The following is a 21,412-nucleotide window of genomic DNA, read 5'->3' on the forward strand; positions in this document are numbered from 1 at the left end:
GAGGTGTCTCTCACTGAGGCAGCTGGAAAGCACATTTTCCTTTCTGTTGTTTGTTTTTCCAAACAACATCGCCCTGGCTGTCCTGGATCTCACTCTGTAGCCCAGGCTGGCCTTGAACTCACAGAGGTCCGCCTGCCTCTGCCTGAGTGATGAGATTAAAGGCGTGCGCCACCACCATTCTGCTTCTTTTAAAAAAGATTTCTTTTTATTATTTTAATTATATGTATGTGTGTGGGGGAGCTATGTACACATGAATGCAAGTGCCCACAGGGGACAGAGGTGTGAGATCCCCGTGGAACTGGGGTTCCAGGCTATTGTAAGCCTCCTGATGTGAGTGCTGGGAATTGAACTAAGTGTCAGGAAGAGCAGTATGTGCTCCTCACCACAGAGCCATCTCTCCAGCCTACGTTTTCCTTTATGTGCCTTTTTCCTTGCACTTTTAAGATGTCCATTGACCTTGATTGCACAGCTAGCGGATGTTTATCTGTATTTCACCACCAGGTGGCAGCAGTCACACATTTTTAATCTCAGGAGAGCAAGTTAAGTTTGGATATTTGTTTGATTTTAAATCACTGAATGAATACTAAACATTGATTAGGGTAATAATCATTTTGTAATTGAATTGCTGTGGGAGCCAGGGAGACAGTGAAGTCCACAAGCCCTCTAGGATTTGGGTTGAGGTGACAGGGTGGGAGAAAAGGCACAGAAAGGAGCATATTTTAGGAAGTGATTTTTTTTTTCTGACTACTGTAACAAAAATGCCAGGTATTAAATATATTATAAATATCGGAAATTTATGGTTCCATTCTGGAGGCTGAGAAGCCCAAGATCCAGGTCCCAGCAGATGTAGTGTCTGGTAAGGGCCCTTTCTTCATGGGGACCTATGTCTGTCTACATTCATGCATGTGCCCCGATGAACAGGTCCTCTGCAGCCTATTTTGTAAGGACAGTGATCCTGTTCATAAGGGTTCTACCGTCTACTTCCCCGCCTTCTGGCGTCACGCCATTGGCAGTGAGGTTTCAACATGAATGTAGGGGACAAGTGTTCCATCTGGAGCAGGGAGGAGATGATTGAGCTTGAGGTGCTTCTAACCTATTCCGGCTGAGTTGTCCAGGAGACAGTAGAATAGAAAGGTCTGGAGCTATTTGGGGGAATTCTGGGAAGGGGTAGTAGACGTCAGTATCATCGGCATAGAAGCAGTGATAGAAGCTTTGTAATTGTTGAGTTGGTCCAAGGTAGCCAGGTAGCTGGTGAGGTCAGGGAACCTGGAAAACAAAACGCTTGGAGTAAAGCGACCTGCAGAAGGTGGACGGACAGAGGAAAGGGCTGTTGGGAGACTGCAGGAATGGTCAGAGCAACAGGAGGACAGTTGAGTTGTCCAGAAGTGAAAAGAGTAGCAAGTTCCACTTGAATAGCAGTAGCCAAACCACGTGGGATCTGAGAAGTACAAGATCGGGCCTCTGGAGACGAGCGGAAGATGTGTGTGCCAGGGGTGAGGGCCCGTGGGCATCGCAGAACCGATGGGAGACGTTGCCCGTCAGTGCTACCTTGGCGTTTCCTCTTCTCTGGGTGTCTTCAAATCCCATGGTAAGGTCAGCGGTGTGAGAGAACTTTGGAAGCATTGCCGAGAAGCGGGACTCGGTGAATCATGAAGTTATGACGTGGGCTTGCTGGTGAATTAGAAATGATGATGCCGAGAGGACCAGGTGAATGAGGAGTGCGGAAGAGGAGTCCAGGTTCTTTGAAGACCGTCCATACAGTTGTTTTGTGTGTATGTTCACGTGTGTGTCTGTGCTTGTGTGGGGGCACGTGTGTAGACCGGAAGTCAGTCTCTAGTGTTGTTCCTCAGGCACCATCCACTTGTTCACGTGTGTGTCTGTGCTTGTGTGGGGGCACGTGTGTAGACCGGAAGTCAGTCTCTAGTGTTGTTCCTCGGGCACCATCCACTTGTTTTGGAGCAAGGCTCCCTCATTGGCCTGACACTTATTGAGCAGGCATGGCTGGGTGGCCAGTATGATGCAGGGGGTCATCTCTCTCCACCTGAAATTATAAACGCATGCCTGCCACAATACTTGCCTTTTTTTTAATTTTATGGGAAATAAGATTTTTTTAATGCAGTATATTCTGATCACACTTTACCCTCTCCCAACTCCTAGAAAATCCCCCCCCCATCCTCACACACCCAAATCCATACCCTCTCTTTCTCTCATTAGAAAACAAACACATACATACCATAATATGTGAGCAAAAGACTTAAGCAAGTTTAAAACACGCCCAAACAAGGCATTAGGAGACAAAAAAAACTCCAAAAAACCCATTGAGCTTGTTTTGTGTTGGCCCTCTACTTGTGGGCATAGGGCCTGTCCTTAAGTGTGGTTTGTGTTCCCAGTGAGACTCCATTGGAGAAATCTCATTTTTCCTTTGTGAGCAGTGATTAACTGGAGATAGCTTCAGGGTTAGGGGTGGGAGCTTGCGTCCACTTCCCCTTTCAGCACTGGGATCCTGTCTGGCTTAGAACTGTGCAGGCCCTGTGGATGAACTCTCAGTCCTCTGTGAGTCCATATGTTCATCAGTCCTGTTGTGTCTAGAAGGCCTTGTTGTAGAATATTATTTTCAGGTGTGTTACTTTTGTTTAGGTTGCATTTGTTTAACTCTGTGAAGCTGTGTTACTGTGCCTGTCTACAACACCTGATGGTCTAATAAAGAGCTGAATGGCCAAAGCAAGTCAGGGGATAGGTGGGGCTGGCGGGCAGAGAGAAAATAGAGAAGGAGAAATCTGAGAGAGAAAGAGAAAGAAGTAGCCAGAGAAGGAGGAAGACTCTAGGAGGTACACAGCAAGCCATGGAGTAAGAGGCAAAAGGTAAATGGGATAATTTAAGAAAAGCTGACTAAGGCCTTTCATTTATAATTAAGAATAAGCCTCCGTGTGTGATTTATTTGGGAGCTGGGTGGCAGGCCCCCAGAAGAGTAAAAAACCAAATGACAACAGCCTTGTTTCCTTGGTGTCCCCCATCCCCTCTGGCTCTTACAATCCTTCTGCCTCCTCTTTCTTAGAGTTCGTGAGCCCTGATGGGGAGGGATTTGATGGAACTGAGTGTTCCAAGGTCTCTCACTCTCCGCACATTGTCCAGCTCTGGGTCTCTGTATTTGTTCCATCTGCTGCAGGAGGAAGCTTCTCTGATGATGGCTGAGCAAGGCACTGATCTATGGGTAGAGCAGAATGTTGTTAGAGTCGTTTTATTGCTTTGTTTCCTTAGCAGAACAGTAGACCCCTGGTTTTTACACAGGGGTTCACAAGGCAATCATCTTACCAACTGAGCTATCCCATGGAGCTACTTTTTAAATGATTTGATTACTTTGTATATATGGTATTGCTTTATTATTTTTGTGTATGTGGGTGTTTGGCCTGCCTGTATGTCTGTACCACATGCATTGCAAGTGCCTCTGGGGCCAGAGGAAGGTGGTGTTGGAGCCACTGTAACTGGAGTTACAGGTGGTTGGGTGCCGGGAATTGAACATGGGTCCTCTGGAAGAGCAGCCAGCGTTCTTAACCACTGAGCCACCTCTCCTCTCACACCCAGTCCCCATTCTTGATGACAGAAGTAGCTTGTACTTTGAGTTGAGTGGGGTGTTACACACTTTGTAATCCCAGCACCCAGGAAGCTGAGGCAGGAGGATCTTGAGTTTGAGGCCAGGGTAGGCCACAAAGGACTCTGTAGGAGAGGGAGAAAGGAAGGGAGGAAGAGAAGAAAGGGGAGAGAATGGATGAGAGTATTTCTGCTGTTGCATCTGTCAACATGTTACCCACTTGCTAGCAGTGACTCCTGAACAGTTGAAATGTTCCTGGTGGGACTGAGGAATGGAACTCCTAATTTGGTTTGAAGTTTAATTTGAGTAGAAATTTCAGTGGCGACATGTGGCCAGGTGTTACTGTGTTGGACAACCTTGTTCTAGAAGATGGGAGAACAGCACAGGACCCTTCTGTGTCAGAAATCCATGCACTTTTCTGGTCCTGCTCTGAACCATTCTGCAGCCTGAGGAGAGGAGAGCATCTGGCTTGGCGGGGCTTTATAAGTAGGGTCAATTCTGTTGAACATTGGGAACACGAGGGATGTGGGGGATTAGAACTCTGCCACCACCTTCCAGCATTGGGCAAGTCACCCCAGGAATGACGGCGGAATGTGACACAGGATACCAGTTGAATTCTAGCACATCTTATGCAGGCCTTCTTTAACACCTTCCCTCTGGACACCTAATGGCTTCCTGCTCTGTACAAAAAGAATGGAAGGTGGCTCCACACAGAGACAAGAAGGTGACTCCACGCATGCGCGTAGAGAATGGAAGGTGACTCCACACAGGGACAAGAAGGTGACTCCACGCATGCGCACAGAGACTGGGAGGTGGCTCCAGCTAACGCAGGTCCTCCCTTATTCCCCATCCTGTCAGAGACAAGGAGGAGTAGAGTAGAGAGGAAGGTATGCAGGCCTGTCTGCCCAGAGACAGGCTATACTGACATGTACATGATAAAAAGTGTGTGCTGAGCACTATGCAGTTAGATCCACCCGTTTTCAAATTCTGCTTCGTGACAGGCCGAGTTCCTTACCTTCTCTGTCCTCCAGTTTCTTTGCAAAATAGGAATAAGAGTTGTCTTTCCATAGAGTTGTAATGAACATTTCATAACATCATGTGTAGAAAGTGTGTACGGTAGTGCCTTGCGTAGGTAGTGATGGATAAGTTGTTCAGTATTATGGAGATGGCTCTGCTTGTCAGTGGACCAAGAACCTGCCTACTAATCCAATAAAATAGGATATCAGCAGTTTCTTCAGCTCCCCGCCTTTAGCATGAGAGATGGATGCCCAGGGAATTACCTAGTGCGAGGGTAACAGAGTGTAAGGAGGGGGATGAAAAGTCCCTTCTGCCCATCAGATCAAGTCAAAGGTGCTGGTGCTAGAGTTTAAGGTCAAAAGGATCCAAGCTGAGCTGTAATGAGTCTTTTTCTGTCCCACCAGCCAGCTCCCAAATAATGAATGGAGACTTCTTATTAATTATGAAAGCTCAGCCTATAGCTTAGGCTTGTTCCTAACTAGCTCTTATAACTTAAACTAACCCATTTATATTAGTTTACATTCTATCACTTGGTGCTACCTCTCTTCCATCTTGCACCTCCTGTTTTGTCTCCTTGACTCCTGGCATCTCCTGGTGACTTGATTATCTCCTTACTACTTCCTTTCTCTGCCTGGAAGTCCTGCCTACCTCCTGCCTAGCTATTGGCTGTTCGGCTCTTTATTAAACCAATCACAGCAATATACCTTCACACAGTGTACAAATATCCCACAACATTGGGCTGGAGAGAAGGGAGGCCAGGAGAGAGCAGAGAAACAAGTAGGTAGTGTGTGTGTGTGTGTGTGTGTGTGTGTGTGTGTATGTGTGTGTGTGTGTGTGTTGGGGTGAGGGCAGCAAGGAATCAGTGGTCATAAGGCGGTCTAGGGGCCCATACACTGTAAGAATGAGGATATGAGGATATGAAAGCTGAACTTGTCAGAGGTTGTGGTCAGATTATCCTAGCCAAAGTGGGGCCCATGGAGCGATGGCAGATTGTGTAACAAGCCCAGCAGAACCGTGAGGTTCAAGATGCTACTAGGTGAGGATGAAAGAAGATAAATGTTGAAGTCTCCCTGAATGCTGTTGGGAAAGAGGGTAGTGTGAAAAGGAGGACTGCAATTCAAGTAATGTGAGTCTTGGATGAAGTTGCTAGTGACCGTGAGCCCTGGAAGAGTGGGGTCTTGAGACGAGAAAAGGAGCAGGAGAATGGGCATTGAGATCAAGCACAGAGGGCCGCGGACACTACGTTTCCTCTGCCTGGAGGCTGCCAGTGGGAACGAAAGGATTGGAAAGAGTGGGCTCTGCTTAGAGCTGCATCCCAGGGAAACGTATCAGTCTCCTTACTGTGAAGACATGAATGGGGCATTGGAGAAAGGTAGCAGATACAGTAGTAGCTGATGGCAGCCAGGTTTTTCCTTTTCCTGATGCGCTAGTGGGAAGCTTAGGAGGCAAGCCACAGGGTCGACGGACGGGGAGAGCATCTGCATAGCTTTAGTCACACGCTCTGTCTCTGCCTGCTAGGTTGGCGACCGACTCAGTATAGCTCTCTTCATTTCCCTGTCTGTCTTCATCCTGCACTGTTGACCGACTGGGTGGTTTGGGTAGTTGAGGTAGCTTTTATTTAGGCAGGGCTTCTTAGCCCGTGCTCCACCGACAGGATTTGAGGCTTCTCAAGCTCTAATAAGGGGGAACTTGTAAGCACCAGGTCTGTGAGCTGCACCTGTGACTTGGTTTTCACGGGCCAACAAAGTCTGCTTCCTATCACATCGTCATAGCTGCAGCCACCTCCAAATACGCCAGTGCTCATCCGTGCTTTGACATCTGGGTGACTGTCAGATTTGCTGCTAAATCTTAGAGTATGCGTTTATAAAGAAACATACCTGGGCTACAAAACATGACAGGTATTTTGATGATCCGTTTGGCTGTGCTACCTTTTGGAAAACAAGAGGCGTATATTCTAAGAAGGGGACTTGAATATCCCCAGGTTGCTGGTCCCTCCTTTGCCTGGTCTCTAGGCTGCAGGAAACCCCGCTTGCTTACACTAGAGGGCGCTCTAGCTTCAGAATTGGCAGATGGGGTCTTTCTAGTGGGGAAGTGGTTGTTTTGGAGTGCTAACAGTTTAGCAGCCCTTGGGGAGACATTTCGGGAGACTGGGCTTTAAGAACCCTGGTGTTATATGATCTGGGGAAGCTACTTCTCTACTTGGCTTTTAGCTTCTTCAGCAACACAAGAATCGAGGCAGAGCTTTCTGCTAGTTGGTTTCCTGGACCACTCAGCACCGAAGTTCTTTGTTTGCCTAGGACCGCTTCAACAGTGCCCCAAAGGTCGTTCTCTCAGCGTCCAGGTCGGCTCTCCTGCTTCTTTGCTCCTGTGAGCCCATTGCCCATCCTGGCTGGCAAAGGTTAAGGTTCTGGGAAAGTGCTTATCATTTAGGTTTTCTCACTCTGTTTTTTTGGTTGGACAAGGCCAGAGGAAAGGCTGAGAAAGGCCGAAGGCTCCTGAGGGGTGAGTGTAAGGGTGTGGGGGAGCTGAGTGGAGGAATTTAAACAGTGGCCAAGGGCTGGGCCTTACACAATAGGCCAGTAGGAGACTCTCTGAAGGCCATTGAATTTTCCCTGCTAAGGAGGATGTCACTGGGGCGTTGTGGGAACAAAAGCTTAGGTCAAGTGTTTTCTGCCTTAATTTTATCACTTTCCAGAAAACACCACAGTTCCCACTTGGCTACAGTGTTTCCCCCTTTTCTGGTGGTTTTTCCCAGGCCTCTTGGCTTTCAGGCTCCAGGGTTCTCTCTACATCAGTGGCCCTCCTGTGTTGTCAGAAAAAATCTGAGTGTCGGGCCACCCTGAGGTGCTTGTTACTTAAATAGGAACTGCAGGATCCACCTCTAGGGTTTGAGTCCCAGGAAGCAGGCCCTAAGAACCTGCATTTCCTATGACTTCCCCAGGACAGAGCAGCCCCTCCATCAGCTGAACCAGGGAACCTGATATCAGTGCATGTTCTTAGACTCCAGATTGGAGGTCACTCTTCAGAGCCACTGAATCAGAAGCTGCTGGGTGGAGTCCAAAAAAACTGTTTTTTGTTTTTTGTTTTTTGTTTTTTTTTTTTTTTAAATCAGCCATGCAGGGAGTCCTGTGCCATGGAAGATTGAGTCTCCGCCCTCAGAATGTCTGATACAGACTGAACGTCAAGCCTCATTGCCTCAAATGGTTCAGGAGTTGGCTTCTCCTTGCTCACAGCTCACGGACGACTCAGTTTGTACTCAGTGCATAACATGGCTGTACAGCGGCATGTGTTGTGTTTAAATAGCACTTCTGTTCAGAGTGCCTCCATGCTTTTAGCTTTTCTGTCTCTGGAAGTTAGGGAGGGTCTGGAAGTTTCCTGCTAAAGAATACCCCAGGCTTTGAGAGGTTTTGACCTGCAACTTGCAAAGAATAGAAGTTGGGAGTTGACTCTTTAGACTCTCAAATTTCTGCCAAGTCAGGTCCTACCACTGGATTCTGTACCTATTCAGAACTCTACCCTAAGTGCTGGCTGTCATACCCAGGTGAAAATGGGCTTTTATGATGCCCCAGTCACAGGCTTGGTGGCCAGTCAGCTCCCGCTGCACACAGTGAGGCCAACACCTGGCCTGTGTGGGCTCTCTAGCTTGTTGGGGTACGTGTTGAGCACATCCACCTCCTTTGGAAGCATCCAGCACACAACTCTCCCCTACCTTTGTAATAAACAAATCATATCAAGTGCGGGTATGGGGCTCATTTGACCCATTGCCTGGGGGAAAGAAATCTGGCCTGAGCCCACATTCGGTGGCTGAAAATATTGAGTCAGATATCCATCGTCATCTTGGGGTTGTACCACACGAAGATAGTTTCTGGGCAATTCAAGCCGTACTAGTCAGGTTTTCAGGTTTTTTTTTTTTTTTTTTTTTTTTTTTGTTGTTGTTGTTGTTGTTTTGTTTTGTCACGTGACAAATACCTGAGGAAGAAACAACGTAAAAGGTGGGAAGATAGAGTTTGATGCACAGTTTTTGAGCTTTTGTCCCACGGTGAATTGCGTGTGCTGTCTATGGGCCTGTGCATGATCAAGCAGATCACCAGGGCAGTGAGGCATACATAGTGGCGCAGGGATGGTCACCTCATGCTGGCAGGAAGCAGAGCGACACAGAGAAGGGCCAGAGAAAAGGTTGGTCTTTCCAAGCCTTACCTTCGGTGAGCCTCTTCCCTGCAGTAAGTCCATTAGATTGTGAATCTTGTCAGTGGACTCATCCATTGATTTAGGATGGCAGCGTCACGGTGCCATCCTGACACTGGATCCACCCACACCTTTGTGGGGAGCACCACATATTCAAAATAATGACAAAGGCTTACAAAAGCCAGAAATGGAGCTAGCTGTCTCATTCCTAGGGCACTGAAGATAAGATGGCAAGGAGCTAACCTTGTCATTTTCTTTCTTACATCCAAACCTTCACCTTTTCCAAAATTTCCAGTCGTACTGAGTAAGTAGCTTCTTAGCCAGGCCAGAGGTCGAAAGTTGATCAGCGGCTCTTACTCTTAGTAGCTCCAACTTGATTTAGTCGGTGATCAAATCCTGCCAGTCTCACCTCACCCATTCTGATCCATCCCCACGAGACTTTCTTAGCTCAGGTTAGACCACCCCTGCTCAGTCTCCTGTTGCAGCTTCCTCCCCGGCTTCCCAACGCCTGCTCTCCCTGAGTCTACAAACTCTAGTCTTTACTAGTAAAAGGGTAGCCTGAGGCTCAGTAACTGGTTAGAAATTCAGAAGCTCTGACCCTGCCCAGATGCCCGCATCAGAACCCACATTTTAACATAGTCTCACCGTGATCAATCTATGAAGCCCCAAGTATGTAAAGTAGTAAGCTGGGTTCTCCTCGAATTGGCCTTAGTCCATTACTCTGTCTCTGTCACACAAGTCTAATGGAGCATGTTTGACTATATGAAGTACTTAAGCATGCTGGCCTGCTCAGGCCATTCTTTCCACAAATATTTATAGAATCCCCACATGGCGTCTGGCAGTGTAGTAGCTACTGAGATTCCAAACACAAAGAGCCATCAGACACACAAGAATCCTTGCTTTCATGGACATTACATGCATGTGGGTGGAGATAAACAGTAAAGAAATAGGGAAATGGTGCATAAGTTCAATGTTAAGTGCAGTGCAAGAGGCAATAATATAAAGTATGGGATGCTGCTGCATGGAGCTGGGGGGGCGCTGTTTTGAATGAGGTGGCCTCATATAAAGGAAACATTTCCCTTACAATGTGCCATTTGAGCAAAGGGTGGCTGGCAAAAGAAAAAAGCCCTTTGGTCTCTATGGGAAAGATATGGCAAGTTGAGGAGATAACAAGTGTAATGGCCATGAGGCAGAAATGTTTCTAGATTATTCCAGCAACTGTGTATAAACTACTGTGGCTGGTTCTATATGAATGAAGGGAGAAATAGTCGGACATGAAGTTAGAGATGATAATCACACTAAAAAGAGCTAAGACAAACAGGTGAAATTAATGGGCAAATGAGAGAGCGAGGGGTCGTTGGAGGGTTTTTGAGGGAAAGACCTATGGATCTAATTTAAAATGGTAAAGGATTGCTTGGTTGGCTCTGCTAATGTTAGAATGCAAGTGTGCACCGGTTTGACAACAGATGCAGGGAGAAATGTAAGTGCTTTCTGTGATAATTGGGGAAGTGGATGCTGGTGGCTGGGACTAGGATGCAGTAGAGATAGGGAAAAGGTGTTGGCTTCTGAGAACATGTTAAAGGTACAGCCAACTATTGCACGAATCCTAAGTTGTCTTCGAATCAAAGCCTGGAGCCAGATGTCAGGCTGAATCCTGAACGATCAGAGAAGCAGAGCAAGCCACCGCCACCGCCTCTTACCTCATCAACTCCTCAGCCTGAAAGAGCCCAAGTTCCTGTCTCCTCCCACCTTACGTTCCTTTTTCTGCCCAGCCATATCATTTCCTGTCTCAACCTTCCTAGTGCTGGGATTAAAGGTGTGTGATCCCAAATACTAGGATTAAAGGTGTGTGCCACCACTGCCTGGCTCTGTTTCTCTTTTAGACTGGATTAATCTTGTGTAGTCCAGTGTGGTCTTGAACTCACAGAAATCCAGACGGATCTCTGCCTCTCCTCCCAAGTGCTAGGATTAAAGGTGTGCGCCACCACTGCCTGGCCTCTATGTTTAATGTAGTGGTTTGTTCTGTCCTCTGATCTTCAGGTAAATTTTATTTGTTCAAATTATCACCACAGGCAGCAGTTTGTGGTCCATTCTTTATGGACTGAATGTGTGAGTTCATCTAAGATCATTCATGTATTGAAGCTGTGCCCCACAACGTGATAGTACTCAAGAATTGGGTCTTGGGGATATAGTTAGGGGTAGATGAAGTTGTTAGTTATTCTCCCATGAAGGAATCAATGCCCTCGTTAGAAGGCCGACCTTGAACTAGTCCACCCCCTTGGTCACGTGAGGCAGACATAGTAAGAAGGTACTATCTATAAGTCAGGAAGTGATCCCCATAGAAACCAACTGTTCTATGTCTTGATTGTGGACTTTTTAGCATCCAGTCTATGGTGTTTTATTAAAACAGCTTGAATTGACTAAGACATTCTTCTAGTCTTCCCTTGACCCAGCTGGGACCCTGGAATGCCTGAGCCTCTTTATTCACACAGTTGTTCATGGCATGTGGATCTCGGGGTAGTGTTTCAAAGAGGGCAACCCCCCAGTGCCCAAGTGCACATCAAACCTCCTATTGAATTTTCTTTGGTGAGGTCCCATTGGCTAAAGTAAGCCATGTGATTGGGCCCTGTTGCTCACACAGACAAGTTGTTGTGGAAAGGTTTGGATTTAGAGAAAATGGACTTCACTCGCAGCCTTTACTACAGTGATAAGTTAAGACCAGAAGTTTGGTTGAGACGCCCACTAGCTGTTGATAGTAGAGTTCAGGGTGGCGTTCTGCAGAGATGTAAACTTTGGAGTCATGTGGATCGTATTAAAGCCACGCGATGTGTTGAGACCAGCTATAGGGTAAAAGTAAACAGCAGAGTTTTGAGTTCTGTCTGTCATTCAAGATCAGCACCATGGGGAGGAAATGACATGGGCGGCTGAGAAGCAGGGAAGGAGGCGGGAGGAAAGCTGAGAGTGAGCAGTAGCCCAGAAAGCAAGTGCCTAGTGTTGTAAGAATAAACTGGTATATAGGATGAGGCCCTGAGTCACTGGATTTAGAAATGAAAAGGTCACCTGTGACTTTGATGGCGACAGTTGTCATGGAGGAAGTAGGTTTAAGAGAGAGCAGGAAGAGAGGAATTTGGGTGAGGAGAACAGGTCAGAGTGTCTGATAAAAAATATGTGAGTCATGTATATAATTTCAGGGGTTCAGAAGCACACTGAAAATAGTGGAACTATATAGACAAACAGGTGGAATTGATATTAGAAATAAAACTTATTCTCCCTAGTTTATCCAAAAGCTACCATTCAAATATAACCAATATAAAATTATGACTGGAATAGTTTAGTATATATGCTTTACTATGCAGTGCCTATACCAAGAGCACAGCTCAGTTCAAACTAGTTCCATTAGAAGGTCTGAAGGCCATGTGACTAGTAGCTACCGCATTGGCCCATCCAGATGTGGCTAGTTCTGTCTTCGTTGTGAAGACATTCTCTCTTTGTTGTACAGGAGGGACATGCAGCTACTGGGAGCTCGGGAGCTGTCAAGTGCCTGCTTTTAAATGAGAGCAAGCTCTGTCCGTTTCGTTTGTTTTCATGGTCACAGGAATAATCCAGCAGAAAAGAGGAAACAAGTGTTGTAAGAGAAAGAAAAAAAAAAACCTTGTGGAGTGGTGGGTGGATGAGGCAGTAGCATCAGGGTCCCAGAGGAAAGTTTGGCCTTGACCGAGACCCTCTCTTTACAGCTTTTCTGTGTCGCGGAGATGAAGGCAGAGTAGATGAGACAAGTGTTAATGTGCATAGGTGAATACGTGTGCTTGGAAGGCTCGAGACGTCTGGAGTAATTCCCTTTTGCTAGGAGAAGCGGGAAGTGGCACCCAGGTCGTTGTTTGACAGCGAGGCTGGGAGGAGAGGATTAAAGGGTCGAGAAGAGAGGAGAAGATATTAAATTGTGACTTCAGAAAGCGAGAGGGTCACCAGACAGGGGAATATACTGTGATTGCCTGGCAACATGAAAGGTGTGCTTCAGGTCTGTGAGCAGAAAAGGGACGTGAGGCTAGTCCGCGCCACTGTGGTTCTGCCGCCATGGTAAGCTGTGTAGGGACAGGCGAGGGGAGAAAAAGGAGGAAATTTAACCAGGGCAGAGGAGTTTTTCTCCAGCCACAGTGAGAAGAGACCAAGGTGTCAGCAAAGGAAAATCGTAATAACAGGGGCAAGGGATTTAAGAAAGGAGGGGAGACTGCTGAGTGAAAAGATGGAGGACCAATGAACGCATCCCAGATTCTATTTGTGTGAAAGACCAGATTGAGTCATGGTTGGAAGAAGTGAGCAGGAAAGGTAATGAGTAATGCTGGCTGAGTGGGGAATGCTTGTCTTTGAGATCAGAGAGAGGATGTAGCTGTTCCTCATCACAGGGTCTCAGGCTCGACCCTAAAAGTGAATGGACAAAGCGCAGTAATGGGGACAGACCGTGAAACTGAGGGGATCCTGGAAGATTCTTTCAGGGACGTGCAGCAGTGAGCAAGGCATAGGACAGGGATGGTTTGGGAGAGAGTGGTACCAAGTCAGGCAGGTCTCGGTATTCTCAGAGCAAAAGGGCCATCATCTCTAGTGGACAGCAGAGGGCAAAGAGCTCTGCAGCCCACTGGCGCTTGTGGGCTCTTAGGGTGGAGGGAGGAGCAGCAGTCTGGAAGGAGCAGTGAGGAGAAGGCAAGCCCTGCTCTCCCTAACACGGTTCCATGCAGTTCCAGAGAGAGGACTGACGTCCAGGACTGCCGGGCCCCAGATGACTGGTAGGGAGAGGTCTGTTGGGTAAGAACCAAGGTTGAATCAGGTGGTGTGCACAGCTATAATCACAGCCCCGGAGAGGCTGAGTCAGGGGCATCTCTGCAAGTTCGAGGTCGGCCTTGGCTATGAGATTCTGTCTCAAAAAACAAAACAAAAAAGAAAACAACAGGAGGCTTCAGGAGGCATTCCAGGAAGAGGATGAGAATGCACGGGTTTGGCTGGTCATTTCTATGCGGTCTTACGTTGTGACACCTTTTCCTGGAATTCACTTCCTTACTTTGTTTAGCAGGAAAACATATTCTGACACTTCGCTCTTTCATAGCTCCTTTCCTGAAATTGCCAGAGCAAAGAGTGCCAGTGGCCAGCACGTGTCTGAACTCTGGGGAATGTTTGTCTTGACTTTGCTTTGGCACCCCCATAAGAGAAGGATATCCTCACTGGGATTCTCTGTGGTCATGGCAATGCTTTGTGTCTGCACTGTCTAATATGGTAGTCACTAGGCACATGTGGCTATTGAACACTTGAAACGTGGCTTGCATGAGTGAGGAAACAGATCTTTGGTTTGATGCATTTAAATAAATGCCATTGCGTGTGACTGGTGGCCAGTACCAAAGAGAGAGTGTTTGACATTGTTGGTCCTTCTTTAACTGTGTTCTCCCAACTTCTGGGATGCCTCTCTTCCAGTTCTGTGGTTGCTTCTGTAGTTTGCTCATCAAGCTCATCTCTAATGGGTCTCTCTTTTTTTCTAGCCACCTAAATATTGCTGTTTTCCTGACCCCTGTTCTTATGACTCTAACCTCTTTTTGTAGAATCCTTTTTGTCAGTTTTAGCCACATTCCAAGTTACGTTCCCAAACCATTTCTCTCTCCCGAGCTCTAGACCTGGGCAGCCCCCAGTGGAGGCATCGCCTAGCACAGCTTACAGCATTCTGTGCTGTGCCCTAACCTGAGCTCATCTCTCCCCTAAACCTCCTGTCCGTTCCTGAAGTCACAGACCTGGAACTTCCTGTAGATGGTTCTCCTTTATGTCTGACAAAAGGCCATCTGTGTCACGAGGACAGTGTCTGAGTCTGTCTTCAGTTCTGCTTCCCTCTGACCCACTGTCTCTCCAATTGCCAGAGCTGGCCAGCTGCCGGAAACATAGATCCGATCTTTTCATCTCTGAACACCTATTGGTGGCCTCTCATAGTAGAGAGGTAAAGGCCAAGTTCTCTGGCCTGGATAACAAGGCTCTTCCTTTTTCAGGTCCTGTTTTTTGTCTCTCCAGCTGCCTCCTGACACATGACAGACACCTCTTGTGATCTTCTGCTCTGCTGTAATGAGGAACTGTACATAACTGCACACAGATGACATGCCATTGACACCCATATACCTCTTCTCAGGCTATACCTTCTGCCTAGAGTGTTCCTTCAGGCACATCCTATCCCAGTTGCTTCCTGTTGTCCAAGTCTCCTGAACCATGACCCTCTCCAGCTTCTTCCCTTCCTCAGGCTCCCCAGGACTGACATACTTCCTTCACCGTGTCAGCTGCCCCTTCATTCGTCAACTGCGGCCGATTGTCAAGGGCAGGAGCTAGCCAAGATCGTAAAACCCACTCCTGCCATGGAGTCTACTGTGCGTCATAGATATCGAAGGAGTGGGTGGCACGAATAAGTCTGTGAGTTGAAGGAAGCAGGAAGATGGGATAATAGCAGGCTACCCCACCCAGCGTCGAGCCCTGGTGTCATCTTCCCTGAGTGAGCGTGTGGGAGGAGAGAGAGATCCCTCGCGAGGGCCTCTGGGGGTCTTGGCTACTGCTGGAGCAATTGCTGCCTCGGTTCCCAGTACTCCTACGGCTTCCTTCTGTCAGAAATCAATTTTCCAGAAACTATTAGCTTCGTTTCCCCCTACCTTTACTGATGACGTGCCTCTTTCCTCCTGGGATAGAAGATGCTAGCAGAAAAATGTCACATACGAGTTTTATGATGTGTTGAATTTTCCTGAATGTGATTCAGTTTCTGTTTTCCTTTTGAAGAAAACTGGTTTTTCACTAGGATTACCCCAAGGGCCACATCCAGGTACCCAGCAAAGAGAATTATGTGGGTTTGCATACGATTTGCATATATCCCTGTGGGCTGTGCATCAGTGCACAGGATGCCTTTTTACTGTGGTTTTTCAAGGCAATGGAAGATTGGATCACATTTGCCACAGGCAGTCTCCCTTCACTGAGGAGGTGTCCGTTTCCCCATTTCCCCAGAATACCCCTCCTCTTCCTGCCTGTGTATGAGTTGGGATGCCTGTGATCCCTGGGCTGAAAATAGCTCCATGCTAGGCAGCTGCTGGATCTGCTTTCTGTAATGTCTTCTTCCACTCCTCAGTCCTGAGAGGTGGATGCTGCTATCTCTAGTTCCTACGCAGGAAAACAACTTTAAAGGAAGTGTGATTTGCTCACGGCCATTCCCCTGGGGAATGTGAGGATGCCTGACCCCCCCTCCATACGCCCCCCCCCCCAGGCCTTTGTTTTTTAGCTACATTGTATTTTCTTTCATGTCTGTACTGTTTGATGTTCTGCCTTTTATACTTGCTGCTTCTCACCGGGTACTGGTTTCTTCATGCATGGACAGTCTGGTTGCCATTTGAATGGCAGTGGACTGTTACACAATATTGAGGGATTGTAGTTTACTTAACCTATCTCCCTAGTTGGTTTGTTTCCAGTTTCTCAGTATTATAGAGAAAACAAGTCTAAATACCTTTGTGCAGATAAGGGTGGTTTGTGGGTTGGGTTTTGTATGTGTTTGAAGATAGTCTTCACAGTACTAGCACTGGATCAAAGTAAGTTTTAGGATTCCTCAGCAAGTCTGTGCCATGTAGTGAGGATCTGAGTGTCCACTGTCCATCCAGGACTGAGGAAAAAGAGGAGCTTTAGGGAGAGCTCCTCCCTCCGTCAACAGTCAGTGTGGTTGAGAGAGCTGATACGGCAGAGAAGGGATGGTACAGACGGGGCTTTGCAAAGGGTCAGTGAGACCGCTGAAACACATGTCCCCTGACAGTATCTCAGAACACACAACATGACATGAGAAGCACAGGGAAGGGACAACTGTCCTTCCTTCCTATGCCTGAACCCTCAGTCCCTTCTTCCCTAGGACTATGGCTGCTGAGCTCATCCTGGGCGAGGACACACACGCACGCACGCACGCACGCATGCACGCACGCATGTGCGCAAGTCCATAAATCCATTCCTGCACCCCACTGGGCATCTGAGGCATGTCACTGCCACTTAGCTGCATTGGGGCGGGGGCTGTTGAGCAGAGGTCAGAGGGAAGGAAAAGGCAGCGGAGAAAGTGATGAATGGAGACTTGCCAGGTCTCTTCTTCCCCTGTGTGCCCTCGGAAACTGGGGCAGCAAACGTGGTGTCCAGGCCACACTCATTTATCTGACAGACCAGTGTTCACACTCCCAGTATATTGCTCAATGCATTGTTATGAACCAAGTGCTGTGTGGGCTGTTGGAAAGACTGTGTGGAACATTGGGTACCAAAGGTGTGTCCAACACATGGGCCGAATGTGGCTAAAGAGTGCTATAAATATAACGCAACACAAAATCCTAAACCGCAGACACTTGACCATGGCCAGAGCGAACGTCACGGGATAGCCCCTGGCTTTAGTCGCTCCACTTACGGCCTTCTTTCTGCCCCGTCTTACACTTGTTCCTTGGTGTCTTGCTGTTGGACTTATTACTCTTTCTCTGTGTACATGTTTCCATGATTTTGTTTTGGGCTCTGTGCTGATGCCCCCTCCCCCATCTTTGTATGTTCGCCTTATCCTCTTCATGGAGTTTGTGGCTCATATCATAAATGCCTGTATTACCTCATCTGGCCAACGGCTCTGGGAATGAGATGTCGCCTTTTCCATTAGACAGATGAGTAAAACTGAGTTGAAGAGATACTGCGATTTGTCCAAAGCTCTGAAATCCGTAAGTGATAGAACTGGGATTTTAGTACATCCCCCTTCTAGGATCCAGGTATCCACAACGTCACCCACCACACTCTAGAGTCTATACAGTCCCTGCAGGAATGTTTCTATGTGGATATTGCATAGACACAGCTATTCCATTTTCAACATGGCTGCCATGGACTTCGTCATTTCCTTACCCTTGCTTCAATCAGCTGTTGCCTGTCTCTGCCATTGCAATAAATGGCGTCACCAATCCAGTGATGGCCAAGCTCCTAGTACGACTCTGAGAGTCACTGCTGTCCTTCCTCCCCCTCGACCCCACCCTCCTGTCTTCTACCAGATCCTTGTGATTTTCACTCCTCTCTTCATTTCCTGCTGCTTTCCCTACAGAAACGACCTTGTTCTAGGCCCCTGGGGCGGCCCCCTTGTCAGCACCCTGCCTTTCCCCTGTCTGCTCTAAACTGACCCTGATACCCTCATCTGAATGACCAGAACTCACATTCCTCAAACTCCCTGCCATGAGTGGTAGTGGGTGGCTCTGGAGCAGAGCACGGAGATGGCTGCCCAGGGACTGAAATCCATCTGGAACCCATGTTTTGCTTGGCCCATTGAGCATTCTTAAGACAGTTTGAATAGTTGCCTGCATTTAAAAATCAGGACATTCCACATAAAGTTTCATGTTTCTGGCTTTCTTCTGAAAAAGCAAGAAACGGGCACCTTGAGCCATAGTCTAGGATGGCAGAACTAAGTGGTGGCCAACTCTCTAGAAAGGGTGTGGGCTGTTTACCAGGCTCTAGTGGTCCTGAGGATCTCTGAGTCCTAGTCATGCTCCTGCTTCCTAGAATCTTTGTAAGACATGGCATATTTGACCTTGCAGTTCAACAGATGCTCGTAGTCTAAAGCCCTCACTCAGCCTAGCTCCTTGAGGCTCACATGGCCCTGTCTGGGGCAGACCAGCTTTGCTAACTGCTTACTCACTGCCTCCATTACATTCTCCCTGGGACTGTACTATTACAATTATTATTGTTAATATTATTATTTGGTGTGTGAAAGAGAGTTGTATGTGCTTGTGAGAAAGATGTATTTATGTGAGTATGGGTGTGCATGTGCCCCAGCATGCATGTGAACTTAGAGGACAACTTCTGGGAATTGTTTATCTTGTTCCACCATGTTTTGAGGCAGGATGTCTCTTGTTTCTGCTGGTCTGCATTCTCCAGGATAGCTGGACCACAACCTTCCAGGGGATTATTCTGTCTCTGCCTCCCATCTCACCATAGGAGTGTTGAGAATACAGATGTGCCCCACCACATCTGGCATTTTTACTTGGTTCCCGGGGATCAGGTCACTAGGCATGAACAACACACAAGTTTACCTGTTGAACCCTCACCCCCCACCCCCCACTACTATCACCGAACTCTTACTGTCTGGCTCAGAATTGCCTGCCTCATGTCTGCCTGGGTGCAGATCGAAAGGCCTGGGGCCCTCCTGAAGTCCCACTCATTTCTCAGGACTCTGCTCCAATGCTGCCTCGATGAGGAAACATTCCTCACCCTACCTCCACCTCCCACTCCCAGGCTGCGTTTTGTCTTCCCAGAACTGGAAGCACTAACCTCAGTCACCCCACCCCCAGCTTTCTGTATCGTCACTATCGCCTGCATTTCTCAAGCTGACGGGGCCTTGCCTTCTTCCAACATCTGCAAGGTACAGACAACTGTTGGACACAGGAACGAATCAGTGAAAGGCTGGCGTGGGCAAACACTGCTGTAGGAGGAGATGGCATCACCCCCATGTTGGGGGATGGGAAGGTGTTTTTCAGGTCCCTTCCTGAAGCACACCTTCCAAGTGCCTAACCAGAGGGCTACCTGCAGCAGCTTGTCTACCATGTCCCTCCATACATGCAGGCCTACAAGGATAGTAGTTGCCAGCAGTAATAGGAGAGGAAAGGTGTCACCCGGTGTTCCTGGGAGGGGTCATTCAGTAGGTGAGAAATGGTACAACCCCTGGAAAAAACGCTTACAAGGGCTCTAGATTGATGGTTGACAGGAAGAGAACATTGATGCTCCTTGAGCAACCATGTTGGGGCAGACTTTGGGGACACCACTATCCCAATTTGATGGGCAAGTAAGATTTGCAAAATTGTTGCAAGTTTTTCAGAGCCAAACAGCTAATGAAAGGTAGACTCAAAATTTGAACCCAAATCTGCCAGGTGGTGGTGGCGCTCACCTTTAATCCCAGCACTCAGGAGGCAGACGTAGGTGGATCTGTGAGTTCGAGGCCAGCCTGGTCTATAGAGTGAGCTCCAGGACAGCCAAGGCTATAGAGAAGCCTTATCTTGGAAAAACCACAACCAAACAAACAAAAAAATTGAACCCGAATCTATCTGACTTCAACATTAACCTCTCAACTACTGTGTCATATTATTTAGAATCATGAGGAAATAAATATAGACACAAAGACAGTTACATATATAGATAGTACTAATTTAAGTATTAATTTTAAAACTTAATCCTGGGGCATGGAGAAAATGATGGAGGATGCACAGTCATGTTATTAGTGAAGGTTCTAGTCTAGGAATCAAGGGCTGGGAATGCTTTCCTCCTTTGCTTCTATCTTCTTTCCGGTTTTTTAAAAACTCCAAATCGCCTTTAATAATCATGAATGACTTTTAGACCAAAACAGAAACCTCTCTTTCTAATGGTGTGATATCAACTGGCAGAAACCGGGGTCGAGAAAGGGCTGCCATGGTTCCTCGCTAAGCATCGAGGCCCTTGGAAGGTTCTGTCATTGACAAGTGAAAGCGACCCGAAGCCTGCTGCAGCTGTGGCTGGGACCTCAGCACCTGCACCCCTGTGAGCAGAGGAGGAGAAGTGGGTCACTATTCCCCTCGGCTCACCATCTCCCGTCTTCCTCCAGGTGCTTACACCCCAGAGCCCCTCAGCAGTTTCCGGTGGGCTCTTCTCTCGACGGGTCTCATGTTCTTTTACCACTTCAGCATCCTGCAGATCCTCGGCCTGGTAAGTTTGCTTAGATCCCCTTCTCTCCCCTCTATTTGGAGTTCTTCATAAATCTTGATAATCCTGCTTGGTGCTTTTGTATCATTTTGCTTTGAAAAATACATGATGCTAAAGGCCAGGACGTCAGATTGTTGTGTCTGGGATGCTGATTTATGATCCAAAGCTTTGGTCTCTTCAAAGAGTTTTCTGAATCCTTCAGTAATGGTCGTTCCTTCATTCCTGAGGATGCAAGGATACCCTTCACTCATGGCTACTTGGGTCTGAAACAGTGACCTATAACTGGCAAGTGCTTTGCTGTGGACCTCATGGGCATGTAGGACCCTTATTCTGATGGCCCTGGGCCTTGGGAAGGCCTCTGACCTTGGGTCCACTCTGGGGATTCTCCCAGGTCCTTCGGGAGACCCTTCCTTCAGCTGTGTGGCCAGTGTATGTGAGGTGTTGGGGGCCCCAGAGCATTCTGTAATATGAGAAGTGCCTGGAATATGAAAAATGGCTGGCCCCCATGTTGAAATACCCAGAGTCCAATAGCGCCGAAACTGCAAGGGTATATATCAGTGCTGAAGTGAGGAGAGAAAGCTCATGGTTGGGTGTGGACAGGGAGTTTTCCACCTCACTCTAACAGGATACAGAAGCCTAGCTTCCTTGGGAGATGGTGAGGACTTGTCTTTAATGTGAGCGAGCTCTGAAGAGCTCTGGGAGGCAGGTGTTATGGCTGTCCTGGAGGCAGGAACGCCATGTTTGGTTTCGTGTGGTTGGCATTAACGCAGCGTTAGTCATGTGGAGCCTTGTGCGGCCTTGCATGATACGGGCGTGTAACTGGATGTCCCCAATGCCTTTGGAGAGGCACCCACTTTGTCTTCCTCGCTCTGCTTTGCCGGAGGTCGGCTGGGTTCTTTGCCA

General features: G+C 47.8%; 1 protein-coding gene across 9 annotated transcripts in view; it reads left to right on the top strand.

The window, feature by feature from the left end:
- Tmem164 (transmembrane protein 164) overlaps positions 1-21,412 on the top strand; it is a 167,686-nt gene that overhangs the window by 141,115 nt on the left and 5,159 nt on the right. For all 9 annotated transcript variants that reach the window (XM_028876970.2, XM_028876964.1, XM_028876965.2 and 6 more), the window contains one exon: positions 20,412-20,512. In XM_028876970.2, coding sequence (XP_028732803.1) covers positions 20,412-20,512 — 101 coding nt within the window. The remainder of the gene's footprint in view (positions 1-20,411; positions 20,513-21,412) is intronic.

The sequence above is a fragment of the Peromyscus leucopus genome, chromosome X (assembly GCF_004664715.2).
Source record: "Peromyscus leucopus breed LL Stock chromosome X, UCI_PerLeu_2.1, whole genome shotgun sequence".
NCBI lineage: Eukaryota > Metazoa > Chordata > Mammalia > Rodentia > Cricetidae > Peromyscus > Peromyscus leucopus.